Raw genomic sequence first — 13,935 nt, forward strand, 5'->3', positions numbered from 1 at the left:
CCTTGATGTGATCCGCGTCGAACTGGGAGAGCCTTTTGCTACGCTAGTTGGACTACTGCTCAATCAAAAGTGCAATATAGCTTGCAAATGGCCTTATTCATAAGTCAACGTCCCTGAAGAGGTCAGGAGGCTAGCGGAGCCGATAGAAGCTGCTCGAGAGTTGGTGAGTCTGCTTCCAAGGGCCCTCGCGATGGCGTGTGCTAATGAAGTGACCGAGTCCGCAGATGCTGCACCTTTGGCCCTTCTAACCCACTTGGCCGGGCTGATCGCCTGTACTGCGGTAAATTGCTCGAGCGGCACTGGCAATTCTACTTTACTCCAGACATGTAAAACTATTGTATGGGTACCTTTACGGTAGTTTTTTCCACTGTGTATAGTGACTATTTGGTACCTGTGCGACCTCAAGAGGGACCGCCTTGTCTCTGTACCTCGGTACAATGATCGTATGGGTCTCAAACCAGTGTAACTGAATACGACTGCTGTATACAGATGGTAAGGCAACATATCAATATATTTTAGCTATAATAATAGAGCGGAGGGAGGATCGTCTACCACCAGACTTCATCATCCATCGTACATATAAGTCATATAAGTTATAAGACCCTACCCTACAACTCGGACCACCCCTAATGTCGGACCACCCCTAAATAGCAGAGTGATAAGGGATAAGTGCATTAAGTTAACTATTTCTTAAAAATCAAAGATAAGCTTAAAACACATGAAACTTTATAGATAGCTTTTAATAAGTATAATATATTATAAAATATACTTAGTATAATTCTCTATAGGCTATAAAGTACTATATCTATATAGGCCCTTATCTATAAGAGTAGATAAGGTAAAATAGGTATATTTAAGTATATAATATATATAGATTTTTTATATTATATATTAAGTATAAGAGAAAGTATACTAAAAATCTTATGTTCTTTAGACTTTTCTCTAATTTTTAAAAAATAGCTAAATCTATAGATTTAGTGTAGTAAATCTGTGAATTTGGTGTGTATTGGCGTGGTCTGACATTAGGGGTGGTCCGAGTTGTAGGGTGGGGTCTTATGATAAGGTTGACGTAGCATGGCACGCACATTTGTACTATTTTACTTATCCACTACGTTAACATATGCAATTATCAATATTCAATGTGACGAATGAGAATGAGGCACTTGGAAACAAAAGTGGACCCCTAGTCATTGTGCTGCAATTGTGGCTTATCCCTTTAGTTGCGAAATGACCTCATTATCCTCCGTGAGGGGTAGGAGCAAATCAGGTCACAGTAATTAACGCCGAAAGCCAATAGTTTCAAAGTACTTCTATTCATATAGCGTTTTGCCTATGCCAAAGGTACCAGCAATCTCTACCTTTACATAACAGTACATTATAGTCTAAGCAGCCTTGCGAGGTCTCCTAGAAGCTTATTAGGCTTATATAGGCAAGTGATAGCAAGGTCCTCTAGTAAGACCTCTACGTATATAGTGATATTAATAGAGGTATCTGGATTAGAAGACATTGTGATTTTAATGATAATGCTAGTGATAATGTTGAAATTAGTAGTAGTTGCTAATAAAATAACATTCTAAAATAATGTATTGTCATGTATCTCCGAAAGTGTGGGGTAAAAGTGGAGGGGGATCCACCCAGAGGATAATGAGGTCATTTCGCAACTAAAGGGATATCTTGTGACACAATAATAGTACTCTATTGACTATTACTGTCTCTACTTATCCCTAGGGGCACGCTCAAAAAGAGTTATTAGATAGTAAAGTCCGGTTGCCACACACCCCTCAGCCTATACCCAATTACTCGACAGAAACTTTAGATAGTAATCTTTTCCTTTCCAACCTTGGCGGCAAGCTCGACGCCCTCAACAACCAAGTCCGGATGAGACAGGAAGGGGGAGTGCGACGAGTTGGCGTAGTATGTCGTGTATCCTGCCGGAAATTGTGCCGCCAAGGCCTCTTGTGTGGCCAACGGGATGGCCTGGTCCTCCGTGCAGTGAAAGTACATAACCTCGATACCGTCTTTCCAGGGAACATATGTCGAGGGGTCGGAGAAGACGCGTGCGGACTGCCAGCTGAGTTCCTGGATAGCCTTGGCCTGTAGAACTGGGTTGACGTCGGCGTAGAAGATGGTTTCCGGGGTGTCGGCAAAGACCTTATCACCCTATGAATCTTGCGTCAGCGAGCCATTGTTGAAGGGGACGGAGGGCATCAACTTGAACACGAAATCAAGCCGTTCAATTTTTGTCAGAACTTACATCAGCTCTCATCCAGGGCAAGTACTTTCCACTCAGCATGTCCAACAAGCTGACTCCCTGAGGCGCCGCAAAGGCACTCAGGTACATCATCATTATGACACCGCCAGTCTTGTTGTCAGCAGCGCGCTGCTGATATCCCAATCCTTTCACAGCATTGCCGCCAACCATGCCGCCGTATGAATGCACAACTAGGACGACCTCTTTGCCTTCGTCGGCGAGGGCCTCGATGGTGGACCGCAGCACTGCGGCATCCTCCTCAAGGCCGACAGTGGCGGGCTCTGCGCCGACAGAGGGCAGCTTGATAGCCTCCGACTCGTAGCCTTTAGCAGTCAGTCCGGCGCGTACGAGATCGAAGGACTGGGGACCGTGCCAAGCGCCCGGGGTAAAGACCACTGTCGGCAAAGTGGCTGCGCTCGCCGCAAGGCCCGCAGAAACAAGGGCGGACATTTTCCACATATGTCCTAAGCCGCAGTGAAGACAGACGCAACTGCCAATGGATGATGGATAAGTAAGGTTCGAACAGTTACCGGGTCGGAAAATGAAGAAAACTGTTCCGTAGCATGAAGATTGGCATTGTGCTTGAGGAGTATTAAAGAACAACCCGAGTTAAAGAATGAGGCAGTGGAGACAGAACGGGACGGCTGTGCGGAAGAAGTCCGAGCAAACGAAATTACAACATACAAGTGGAGTATGACAGGTTTAGTGGTACCCTAAACCTTGTCCCGAACTAGGGCCTACGGCAATTGTCGTGTAGATCTTTACCCTTATCCAGGTCAGATTAATTATACCGCTCTTAATGCCGCAAAGCCCACTCTAAGAAGGGGTTATATCCACTAAACGGGACGACGAGATAACAAATTGATTCGTAGCAGAGATTAAGAAAGATCTGATAAGTTATTGACATACATGGTGACATGATGCAAAACATATGCTTCTCTTTTCGAACTAATTCAACTAGTCCTCACTTTCATTGGCCGTTATATCGAGAAGCTTATTAAAAGCCCTTGCCTAAGATGCCAAGCTGTCGAGTGGACGCGTGCTAAGCTGGGTCATTTGGGACACAAGGTCTTTTAAAAATATTTCATAAACCTATTGAATGCTGCAGAAGGAGTCAATCACTGACAATGACATGAATGTTGTCAGGGGCTGTGTGTTCTACTTGGTTGGAAGTGACAGGGGTAAAATCTGTATTATCTTGCGTGTGATGTAGCCCCTGGTATGGATACTGGTTACATTAACGGGGTGATATGTCATTTTTGTTGAGGTCTTTTAGGTAAGGATTCTTGGTAGGCCACGTCCTATCATCATGGGACCGTAGATCCTTAACACGGCGTAGATCCTCACAAAGAACAACCTGGATCAATAAACGATCTCCTTAGACCCTACGCAGTAGGACATGGCCTTGAGGCCTCGCAGGGATTTTCACCACTCACTACGTCCCCTCAGTTCCACAATACATTAGCGTGATTTGTCTTGGAGTAAATTCATTTTCTTAGAACTGCCGCTCTCGTATTTGTGGGTCACGGGCCCAAGTCCATGTCTTGTGGTCTAAGAAGATCCAGTCTTGTTACGACCATATGGTGCCAGGCCAAAGTTTGACCCCCTTTGATCAGCCAAGAGACTACTACGTAGTAGAAAATACCCAAAGCACTCACCACAAGCCTACTGCTGTACGGCAGCAGCACCTCTTTATCATTCCATCGCTCGTCAATACTTGCGGGTAGCAGCAGGGTATTGCTAGATTATTATATCTGGGCGGGTGGGCCTACCAACGTAAATCATCGGAGCAAGTCCGATGAAGTCTTGGCAAGTCACATTCGCAACAGATTCTGCGGTCGCAATTACCACACTCTTTCCCGACTTCTATCACCCATTCTTAGCCCGTTACCTGCACATAATACAGACTCAAGGCCGTACAACTAGTCGGCCACGCTCGGCTCTTTTTGCCCCTGAGTTTTTCACTGTGCTGGTCGCCAGTGGGCATTCCGTATAAGGACTCTCACATTGCGTAAACCGCACAGCTGGATATCTTGCTAGCTTTTCCAGACTCTAGGTTTATTCTTCATTCTTTCGGCTGGACTTGACTTGAATTTATACAATCGAGGTAGACCCGCAATTCTCCTGTTTTATTTTGTTCAGCTTACATGGCCGACACATCAGACATATCGGACCCTCTGGCTGACAGAGGGCCCGAACTCAGCGGCACGACCACAGCGCTGCTTGTCCTTGCAACAGTATTCGTAGGGCTTCGCTTCTGGTCGCGTTGGGTTGTTAAGTTCAAGTATGGTGCAGATGACTGGTTCATGGTAGCCGCCTTGGTATGTCGTCATTTGAACACAGACTCTCGGAGAAGAGACTAATTGTCATGCTGTTAGGTTGTCACATTCATGGCTGGATCCATCAATTATGCAAGTAAGTAAGCCTCACAATAATTATTGGCAAGCCTGAAAGACTAACGTGGCTGTAGTGATTGGCCAAGGTCTCGGCCGTCATGCCGCAACACTTTCATTAGATATGCAGGTGCAGTTCCTGAAGCTGTTGCTGGCCTTTGAATGCATCTATGTTACAGCAGTCATGCTGGTCAAGGTCTCGCTGCTGCTGATGTACTGCCGCATCTTCCCGTCTCGCAATTTCAGAATCGCAGCCATTACCCTAGGTGGCATCACTGTTGCATGGTGGATTGCCATCGTCTGTGTGTGCGTCTTCCAATGCACTCCCATCGAAAAGGCGTACATGCCGTTTCTCGATGGTACCTGCATCGACCTAAAGGCCTCCTTTATTGGGAACGCAATCCCGAACATCCTAACTGATGTAGCCATCCTCTGCCTGCCTGTTGGACAAGTTTGGAAGTTGCAAGCCACACTAGCGCAGAGGTTGTCATTGTGCTTCATGTTTCTCCTCGGTGGATTGTGAGTAACACAGACTCTTGATATGGAAAACCAACTAATCTTGACATACGCAGTGTTCTATTTGCTAGCATCTACCGGTTTACGACCATCATGCAATTCCAGATCGCCGACACAACGTGTGAGTACTCACCTTTGATCATAACCAGGCTTTCATGCTGACCAAGTTAGGGACACTAGCTACTGCATGCACGTGGTGCGTCGTGGAATGCGCCTGTGGCGTCATCAGCGCGTGCCTACCTACGCTCCGTCCCCTCATGATGAAAGTTTCGTCACAGTTCGGCAGCTTCGCGACAAAGTACAACAATTCAGCTGGCCATAGCGGTGGCGACTCGAGGCAGGCAAGCCGCGGTGCCACCGAGCTCCTTACAATTGGAGGCAGCGGCGGCAAGTCGGCAGACAGAAGCTTTCAGCGCCTGAGAAACGATGACAGAAAGTACGGTATCACGACTACCATATCAAATCGACCTGACGGGCATACTGGAGCTGGCGCAGAAACGGGCTCGGGAGACAGGGACACACCAAAAGGCGGGCTCCGGATCAAAATTAACCAGGAGATATGCTGGGACGACAATCTATCCCAGAAGAACTTAAAGTGCGACGAGTCTTCATCGGGAAGCGTGTCTTCCCGGATGAGTTCTCACCGCGTCTAAATTCTCGTGAGGCTGCTACAATGTGTATACCAGAATTTAACCCCAATATTATGCTAGAAGAAAGGATAAAGCCTCGTCTGAAAGAAATAGTTTAAAAAAGAATGACCACGACAGGCTTAATTCCACGGTAATAATGATAACGAGCTGCATCCTAACTCCACTCTCAGCAAGTATCAGGCTGGTATCCTTGCCGACAGTCACGAGGCACTTTCTCGGGTGGGAAAAGTCATGAGGAAACGGCTGGAATATCTTCGTGTGAGACCGACTGGCTCGACACGCAGATATACGTATTTTCGGAGCAAGTCGGGCGGATGGAGCCGGGTTATCAGATATTCCGGTCCCCGATGACATCCTCCAAGGCTGCGCGGTGCCATGGAGGCATCTCGGCACTGACAAAGTCTGCAACATCATGTGGGCAATGCTGGATTGAATAATGCAGTGCGGTCTTCCTAGTTAGGCTTTGAACCAAGAGTTGCACCGCGGAGGAAATGAGCTACCTTGCGAAGTCGAAATCTCCCATTTTGATCACAATAACAAAGGCTGTGTAGTCTTTTTGTCTTTGGAATTGATGAACCCAACTGTGCCGAAGGGAAGGTCGCACCTTTCTCCGAATTACTTACTATTGGGAAGTCTGTCAGCGCAGGGACTTTCGAGCGTATGTGCGGCTCTCTGACTATTGGTCAGAGCGTTAGCGCCTCTGATCAATGGCTGTCCAAGAATGTGGCGTTTTCTTAACTCAGGACTGGGTGTATCAATCCAGAAAAAGGTGCCTAACGACGCATCTTCTAGCACTGTACTAGAAAGGCAGTTTCCCTTTCTATCATTAAGTAGTGCACTTAGGGGATAATTCATGTAGTTAAAAGTAGCTTATTTCTTCTATCTATAGTACTATAATCTATATTCCTTAAATATTGCTTTGCTTAGTGGATTCTACTGTAAGTATCTATATTTAGGAGCAAGGGTTAGATTAATAAGTAATATTATTCTAGAAAGTAGTGTTAATTAGTAATATCCTATGTAATATACCCCCTTAAGTATTAGTGTAAGTTACTATACGCCTAGATATAAAGAAAAAATAGTTCTTTTAGTATAAAAGGGCTAGTTATTATATAATTATAGGCTACTTATATTAAGTGTTTTTATTAGTAAAGCTACTTATTATAAGGCTAGCCTATACACTAGTAAATATTTACCTTAAGGCTAAATTTATAGTTACTTTTTTTTTTTTTAATAACTATAATAATAATTATAAGTTATATTATTATTTTTATTATAATTAATCTTTAACTTATTATCTTTTTATATTACTATACTATTTTACTTAATTACTAATACTTATTTTTTTTTTAAATATCTTATAAAACTATTACTTTTAGTAAGGCTTATATATATACCTTTATAGCTATTATAGGCCTTAAGGCTATAGTAGTCTTATTACTATATAACTACTATAGTTACTATAAGTATACTTTATTTTTTCTTAAGAAAAAAAAGAAGACCTTTAGTAAGTCTATAAAAAAGTAAAAACCTTCTATAGATAAGTCTTATAAGTATTATCTTATTACTAGTTAATTAATTTTAATATTAAAAAATAAGTATAGCTTCTTAAAAGTAATAATAAGTAGTCTTTCTAAAGACTAGCCTTCTTAACTTTAGTTAAAAGAAGCTAAGTAACTTAGGCCTAGATTTACTTTTAACTAGTATATTATTACTTATTATTACCTAGTTATTTTTTTATTACTAACTTATTTTATAAATAATAAAGTAGTAGTAAAGTAGTTACTTTTTTACCTTTATATTAATAATAAAAAAAGCCTACTACTATCTTCTAAGATTAAAAAAGATTTAGGTAGTAATAATAATACTTTTATAAAGGCACTAAAGTACTAAGAAGGTATAGTAAGAAGACCTACTGTTATTAGCCTTTATAAGTATTACTTAAGAAGTATACTTATAGGTTAATTTAATAGTAAGTGTCTCTTAGGTCTTAGCCTTAAATATTACTAATATATTATATATTAGTATATATATATACTACTTACTTTTAAAGTTATTAGTCTAGCTAATACCTTCTTATATACTTTAAGTAGTAAAAAGGCCTTATATAAAGTAAGTTACTTTTTATTTATATAATAGTTATTTTTACTTATATATCTTTATTTTAGGTAATTATAGCTATATAGTTATATATATAGGTAGTTTTACCTTAAACTTTAAAGAAAGAGAAGACTACTTTACTTATAACTATTTTCTTTAATAAAGATAAAAAGGAAAATAAAGATAAAAAAGAGAAAAAGAAGTAAAGAAGGTAGAGGAGAAGAAGTATAGTAAAGTAAGTAGCCTTAAGAATCCTTTTATAAAGGCTATTACCCCTAAGTGTTCCTTTAGCTTCCTTATTAGTCTTTATATATATTATAGTATTACTTTTAGTGCTACTTATATATAAGCTAACCTTAATAGCTTTATTAGTAAGCTTTCTCTTATATAAAGAACTTACTTTATATTTTATTATCTCTTAGATAACTATATAAATACTTTTCTTTATTAATAATAGGCTTCTTAGCCTTAGGCTATTTTTACTTTTTTAGAATATTAGGCTTTTTAGCCTATAGGCTATTTTTTAATTTTTACTTTAGCTTAGGCCTCTTAGCCCTAGGCTATTATTTAATTTTAGAGGAGTTTTTGCTTTTACTTTTTCTATTATTTATTAATTAGGTCTTTATTTTTTTTATTTTACTATATACTATATATTTTATAAGTTAAAGAGTACTCTAAAGTGCTTAAATTTAGCTTATAAAAGATTCTTAGTAAGTCTATTTACTAGTATTTTATTTATTAGTAAATATATAATATTAACTTTACCTTTTATATAGACTTTTTATAGCTATATATTCTAAATATTAATATAGTAAAGTTATATTATAATTTTCTTTTTTTTTATAACTAAGTAAATTATCTATTAGTTATTATATTATATTACTTATATATTATCTTTTAATTTAAGGTAGATATTATAAAAGAAGTATTTTAAGGTAATAAGCTCCTTAGTTATATAGTTAAAAGTAAAAAGCTTAGCTTTAGCTATTAATATTATAACTATTACTTAGTAAGTTACTTTCTAATAAATTAAGCTACTAAAAAGATATATAATATACCCTTAGGATAACTAGTAAGTAATTATATTATTAGTAAAAAAGGTATTACTTATATAGAGGAGTTATATACCTTCTAAGATACTAAAGTATATTAATAAATATAGGGTATAAAAAAGGTATTAAATATACTATTTTACTACTTAAATATAGTATACACTTAGGTTTATTAGGTACCTAGAGAAAAGTAAGTAAGTAAATACTATATTTAGCTAGATTATTATTATAGTATATAAGATTAATTTAAATATCTTTTAGAAAAGCTTTACTTTTACTAGTGTTATTATCCCCTTGTTTTAAAGAAAGTCTATTATTAATAGTAGTATTATAAAAGAAATCTTATTTATATATTTAAACTTTACTACTATATTATAAATATATTAGTTATAGTAGAAGTATATCTTCTAGTTAGGTCTATTATATATAATATAAATACCTAAATACTACTTTACTTTTCTAAGGTCCTTTATTTTATATACCTCTTTTAGCCTTATAATAATTACTTCTTTTACCTTCTTGCTCTCTTTTAGGTATATAACAAGAATATTATTAATATAAAAGAGTATATATATAGTATACTCCTTAGAAATAAAGAGACAAGGGTCTTTCTTTAATAATAAGAGCCCTAGGCTTTTTAGTGTTTTATAAACTCCTTAAACTAAAGAAGAGGTATATTATATAACCTATACAAGGCCTATATAATAGATACTACTTTTTCTCTTTACTAGTAACCTAGTAGTAGCTTATAGTATACTAGCTTTCTTAATAAGTCTCTTTTAGTATTAAAAATATATTAACTATATTAAGTTACTTAACCTTAAGGTTAAATTATATAGTAATAGCTATTACTATATAAAAGGTTTATACTATAAAGGTTACTATATATATCTAAAGAAGAGGGTCCTTTTCTTATATATTCCCCTTTATAATAACTTATGCTTTACTATAGTTAAGATATTCTTCTAGATCTTACTTATATATTTATACTTACTTTAATAAAAGAAGCCTTATTCTTAGTAGTAAATCTTACTTATTAATTACCTTAAACACTTTAAGATACCTTAGTTCTATAATTTTATAGTTTATTACTTATTATAGTAGTTAATAAAGGTCTAGAGGTATCTTAATTAACTTCTTTAGTGTCTATAGTAGTCTTATAATATTATTATAATAATATTACTTCTTATTTAATATTTATAGTATATAATAGGTTATTAGCTTATATATTACTATATTTACTATAGTATATAGTATATAGTGCCTATTACTTACTTTAGCTTTTACTTTTTATTAATTATTTAAGAAAGTTATAAAGAAGCTCTTAAGGCTTAGTCTTTTCTTTAACTAAAGGATAAAAAGAATACCCTCTTAGAGGTTACTAGTAGGTACCTTACTCCTAGTCTACACTTTAGTATACTATAGTTAACTATACCTATATATACTAAAGGGTGCCTTTATTATTAGCTTATTCTTATTTCTTAGCTTACTTCTCTTAGCTTAGACTATTAGGTTAATTATATAGCTATATATTAATCTATATATTTTTACTGTTTTAAAATACTAGTTATTATTTAGTAGTATAAAGGTTAAAAGACCTTCTTTATATAAGGTTATAATCTTTTTATACTATAGTGCTTAGCTTATTATATAATTTACTACTTAACTATTATTAAGTATTACGCCTAGTTAACTAATTTTAGAGGATAAGGCTATCTTAGTATTTAGATTACTAAGGCCTAGTGTTATCTTAGGAGTCTATGCCTTTTCTTTTCTCTTATAGTAATACTTTAGTTATATTACTTAATATCTTAAGTAATTACTTTAGTATTACTTAATAAAGGATTATTATTCTATATTATAGTAACTATTATTTTAAATACTATTATTATTACTTTTATTAACCTAAGTATATTTATTATTATATTTTACTTATAGTCTTTATTTTAATAATTTTAACTATACTTTTTACTTTTAACTTTACTATTATATTACTCTTCTTGTTTTTACTTTAGAAGAATTTATTTTATTAAAGTATATATTATATATAATAATTACCTTATATAGTAAAGGTACCTAAATCTTATAAAGGTTATATATATTTTATATATATTTTACTAAGTATCTAATATACCCTTATAGTTTAACTTTAAATTATCTTTTTAAATACTTTTCTTATAGTTACTTATTAATAAATAAGCTTAATATCTATATATATATATTTATCTTTAGTAAAGTAAAGGTTATACTATAATACTACTATATACACTAGTGCCTACTAGTAAAAGTACTATCTAAACTAAGCCTCTTCTTTTTAATAAGTAAAGTCTAGTTATAACACTAGAGAAGGCTTATATTATATATATAGATTACTATAAGTACTACCTTTAGCTATAGTTTATAAGGTAGTCTAGAGGATAAAAGTATCTTTACTATATAAGTAATAATCTTTTACTTTACTTTTCTCTACTATCTATAGGCTTTTTATATTTAGTAAAAGGAGTTCTATATTTATCCTAAGCTTTACTATCTACTTTTATACTCTATATCTTCTTTAATACTAATAACTAATATATCTTTATCTTAGTAAATTTATAAATATTAACCTTTTACTACTAGGTAACTAAGTAATAAATCTATAGATAACTAGGAATATATTATTATAGGTCTTTTTAAGAAGTATAACTTTAAAAAGCTAAGTAGTATACTTATTCTTAAGTATATAAGCTACTTTAAGTAGTTAAATCTAGTTAGAAGTTAAAAGATCTTAAGAATATAATAATATAGATAAATTAAGTAGTCTTTAGAGGCTTACTTTAAAATTACCTTATTTATATAGGTAATAGTATAATACTTATATTTAATATAAGATAGTCTTTAATTTTTACCCCTAAGTATTAACCTAGAGTATTATAAGTACTTTAGGCCTTAGATACTTACTTTAAAGGTACTAAAGGTAAGCGTTATTACTATAGTCTACTAGTGCTTTTATTAATAAGTAAAACAAGGTTATAAACACTTATATATTTACTAGTAAAGTAAAGCTATAAAAATAAGGCTATATAATAGCCTAAGGTAAAAAGAGAAAGGTTTATATTTAAGGAAGACAAGGTTACCTTTATATACTAGCTTCTTTATATTATATTTTTTTAGGTATTCTAAAGTAAAAAGTATAGTTATATCCTAATACTATACCTTTGTCTTTTAATTAGACCTTTTAAGGTAATATTAATATAAAATCTAGGAATAAAGGCTATATTTTTTAGCCTAAGTCCTTTATACTTAGCCTTTTATACTATTAAAGAGGTTCTTTATAATATATATACTATATTCTTCTATAAGGTAAAACATTATACCTAATTTAATATAATAATTATTTATATTTATTTTATAAAAGCTAGGCTTAAGAAGTAACTTATTATTTATAATATAAAGACCTTTATAGTTATTAAGAATAGTACTTTTATAAGAGTATATAGGCTAATAAGTAAAGTTAAGAATACACTAAGAGTTAGAAAAGTATAGCTAAGGTCTCTTAAATAAGTAAAGGTTAATAGTAACTATAATAAGGGTGCCTTATAAGTAAAAGAGGGTTAAATCCCCCTTTTTTTACTTCTTTTATACTTTACCCCTAAGGTTTAACTACTTTAGCTTTAAAAGCTTTATAATAATAGCTTTTACTACTTACTTACTTAGGTTAGCCTAAATAATCCTTAACTTACTAAAGAGTATATACTTAATATACTTATAGTTAATAGGTTTCTATAGGTAGTTAGACCTCTTATAAAAGTATTTAAAGTACTACTTCTTATTTTATAGTTTATTTTTCTTTATAAAGGTTATATATACCCCTATTACTTTATAGGATTTTATAGGTATTATTTATAGTAAATTACTTAATAACTTACTATATTCTCTTAGGGTTATTTACTATCCCCTATATTATTTAGTCTTTATAAGGTTATTTAGCTTACTATTTACTTAGAAGAAAGTAATTTACTACTTAATAGTGTATAAGAAGGTCTTAATTAAGAGAGTGCCTTAGATCTTAGGGATACTATATACTTTAGCCTTTATTAAGGCAGTATACTATTCTCTAAGCTAAGTAAATAGGTTATTTATTAATAAAGTATATATAAGAGTCTTATTATAATTATTATAGGCTATATTACTTACTATATTATAAGAAAAAGTATATTATTATTTAATCTCTAAGATAGTTATATAAAGAGTAAAGTTAATATTATTATTTAGTAATTATAGCTATATACCTTCTATAATCTTCTTTATAACTATAGTATTAACCTAGCTTAATAATAGGTTATTTACTTTTTACTATTTATATATTATAGTAAGGTTAGGTAGTATAGTTATAAGAATTATATAGTGGTTAATTTAAAGGATAGATTAATAGGAAAGCCACCTACCTATTAAAAAAAGGGATTTATAGACCTAAGAAGGGATTAGAAGGGACATAATCATTTATATATAATTGTTATTATTAGCCTTAATACTCTATACAGAAATACACTACTAGTTATTACTACACTTTTATTTATTTAATAAAATTTACTTTTTTTATAATTACTTTATTAACTTATACTTTTATTTTAATATCTTTATAGATTAGGTCTAAGAATTATAAGGCCTATTAATTAATATATATTATTATTATTAGATATTATAGTAGTATAAGTGGTTTTCCTATGTTTTATTATTCTTTTTTTCCTTTGTTAGGTAGCCTAGATACCTTACCTTTTCTTAATAGTGCCTAGAGGTAGATCTACTTCTTTAGTATAGGTATTCTATGCTAGACTATAGATAGGCTCTCTTATACAGTTATAATAAATTTATAGTTAATAAAAACATAAATATAATGTATTATTAATATTTAGTAATACTTTTGCTTAATTAATAGTAGAACTAGTAAAAAATATAGTAGCTATATACTCTTATAGACTAATTTATAAGGA

At 33.4% G+C, this 13,935-nt stretch overlaps 2 protein-coding genes across 2 annotated transcripts; one reads left to right on the forward strand and one right to left on the reverse strand.

Annotated features, from left to right (window-relative positions):
* Positions 1-1,646: 1,646 nt before the first annotated feature.
* On the reverse strand, positions 1,647-3,018 carry LY79DRAFT_573192 (Alpha/beta hydrolase fold-1). Its single transcript, XM_060559444.1, has 2 exons — positions 2,255-3,018; positions 1,647-2,160 (listed from the first exon to the last, which is right to left on the reverse strand). The coding sequence occupies exons 1-2, from the start codon at positions 2,708-2,710 to the stop codon at positions 1,813-1,815; spliced, it is 804 nt and encodes a 267-aa protein (XP_060407152.1). The 5' UTR covers positions 2,711-3,018; the 3' UTR covers positions 1,647-1,812.
* A 1,380-nt stretch (positions 3,019-4,398) lies between these two features.
* LY79DRAFT_644668 (uncharacterized protein) lies at positions 4,399-6,044 on the forward strand (the record flags this gene model as incomplete). Its single annotated transcript, XM_060562427.1, has 6 exons — positions 4,399-4,572; positions 4,630-4,666; positions 4,722-5,163; positions 5,217-5,281; positions 5,332-5,458; positions 5,507-6,044. 6 exons carry the CDS (start codon positions 4,399-4,401, stop codon positions 5,811-5,813), a joined length of 1,152 nt encoding a protein of 383 aa, XP_060407153.1. The 3' UTR covers positions 5,814-6,044.
* Between the last annotated feature and the right edge of the window lie 7,891 nt (positions 6,045-13,935).

The sequence above is a fragment of the Colletotrichum navitas genome, assembly GCF_030913465.1.
Source record: "Colletotrichum navitas strain CBS 125086 chromosome Unknown LY79scaffold_180, whole genome shotgun sequence".
NCBI classification, from domain to species: Eukaryota; Fungi; Ascomycota; class Sordariomycetes; order Glomerellales; family Glomerellaceae; genus Colletotrichum; species Colletotrichum navitas.

What these genes read in the sequence shown, in the direction of transcription:
- LY79DRAFT_573192 (XM_060559444.1), bottom strand. Translation starts at nt 2,710, where the DNA reads ATGTGGAAAATGTCCGCCCTTGTTTCTGCGGGCCTTGCGGCGAGCGCA. An exon ending in TGCCCTGGATGAGAGCTGAT is followed by an intron (nt 2,161 to 2,254) that starts GTAAGTTCTGAC and finishes CAAGATTCATAG; the next exon opens with GGTGATAAGGTCTTTGCCGA.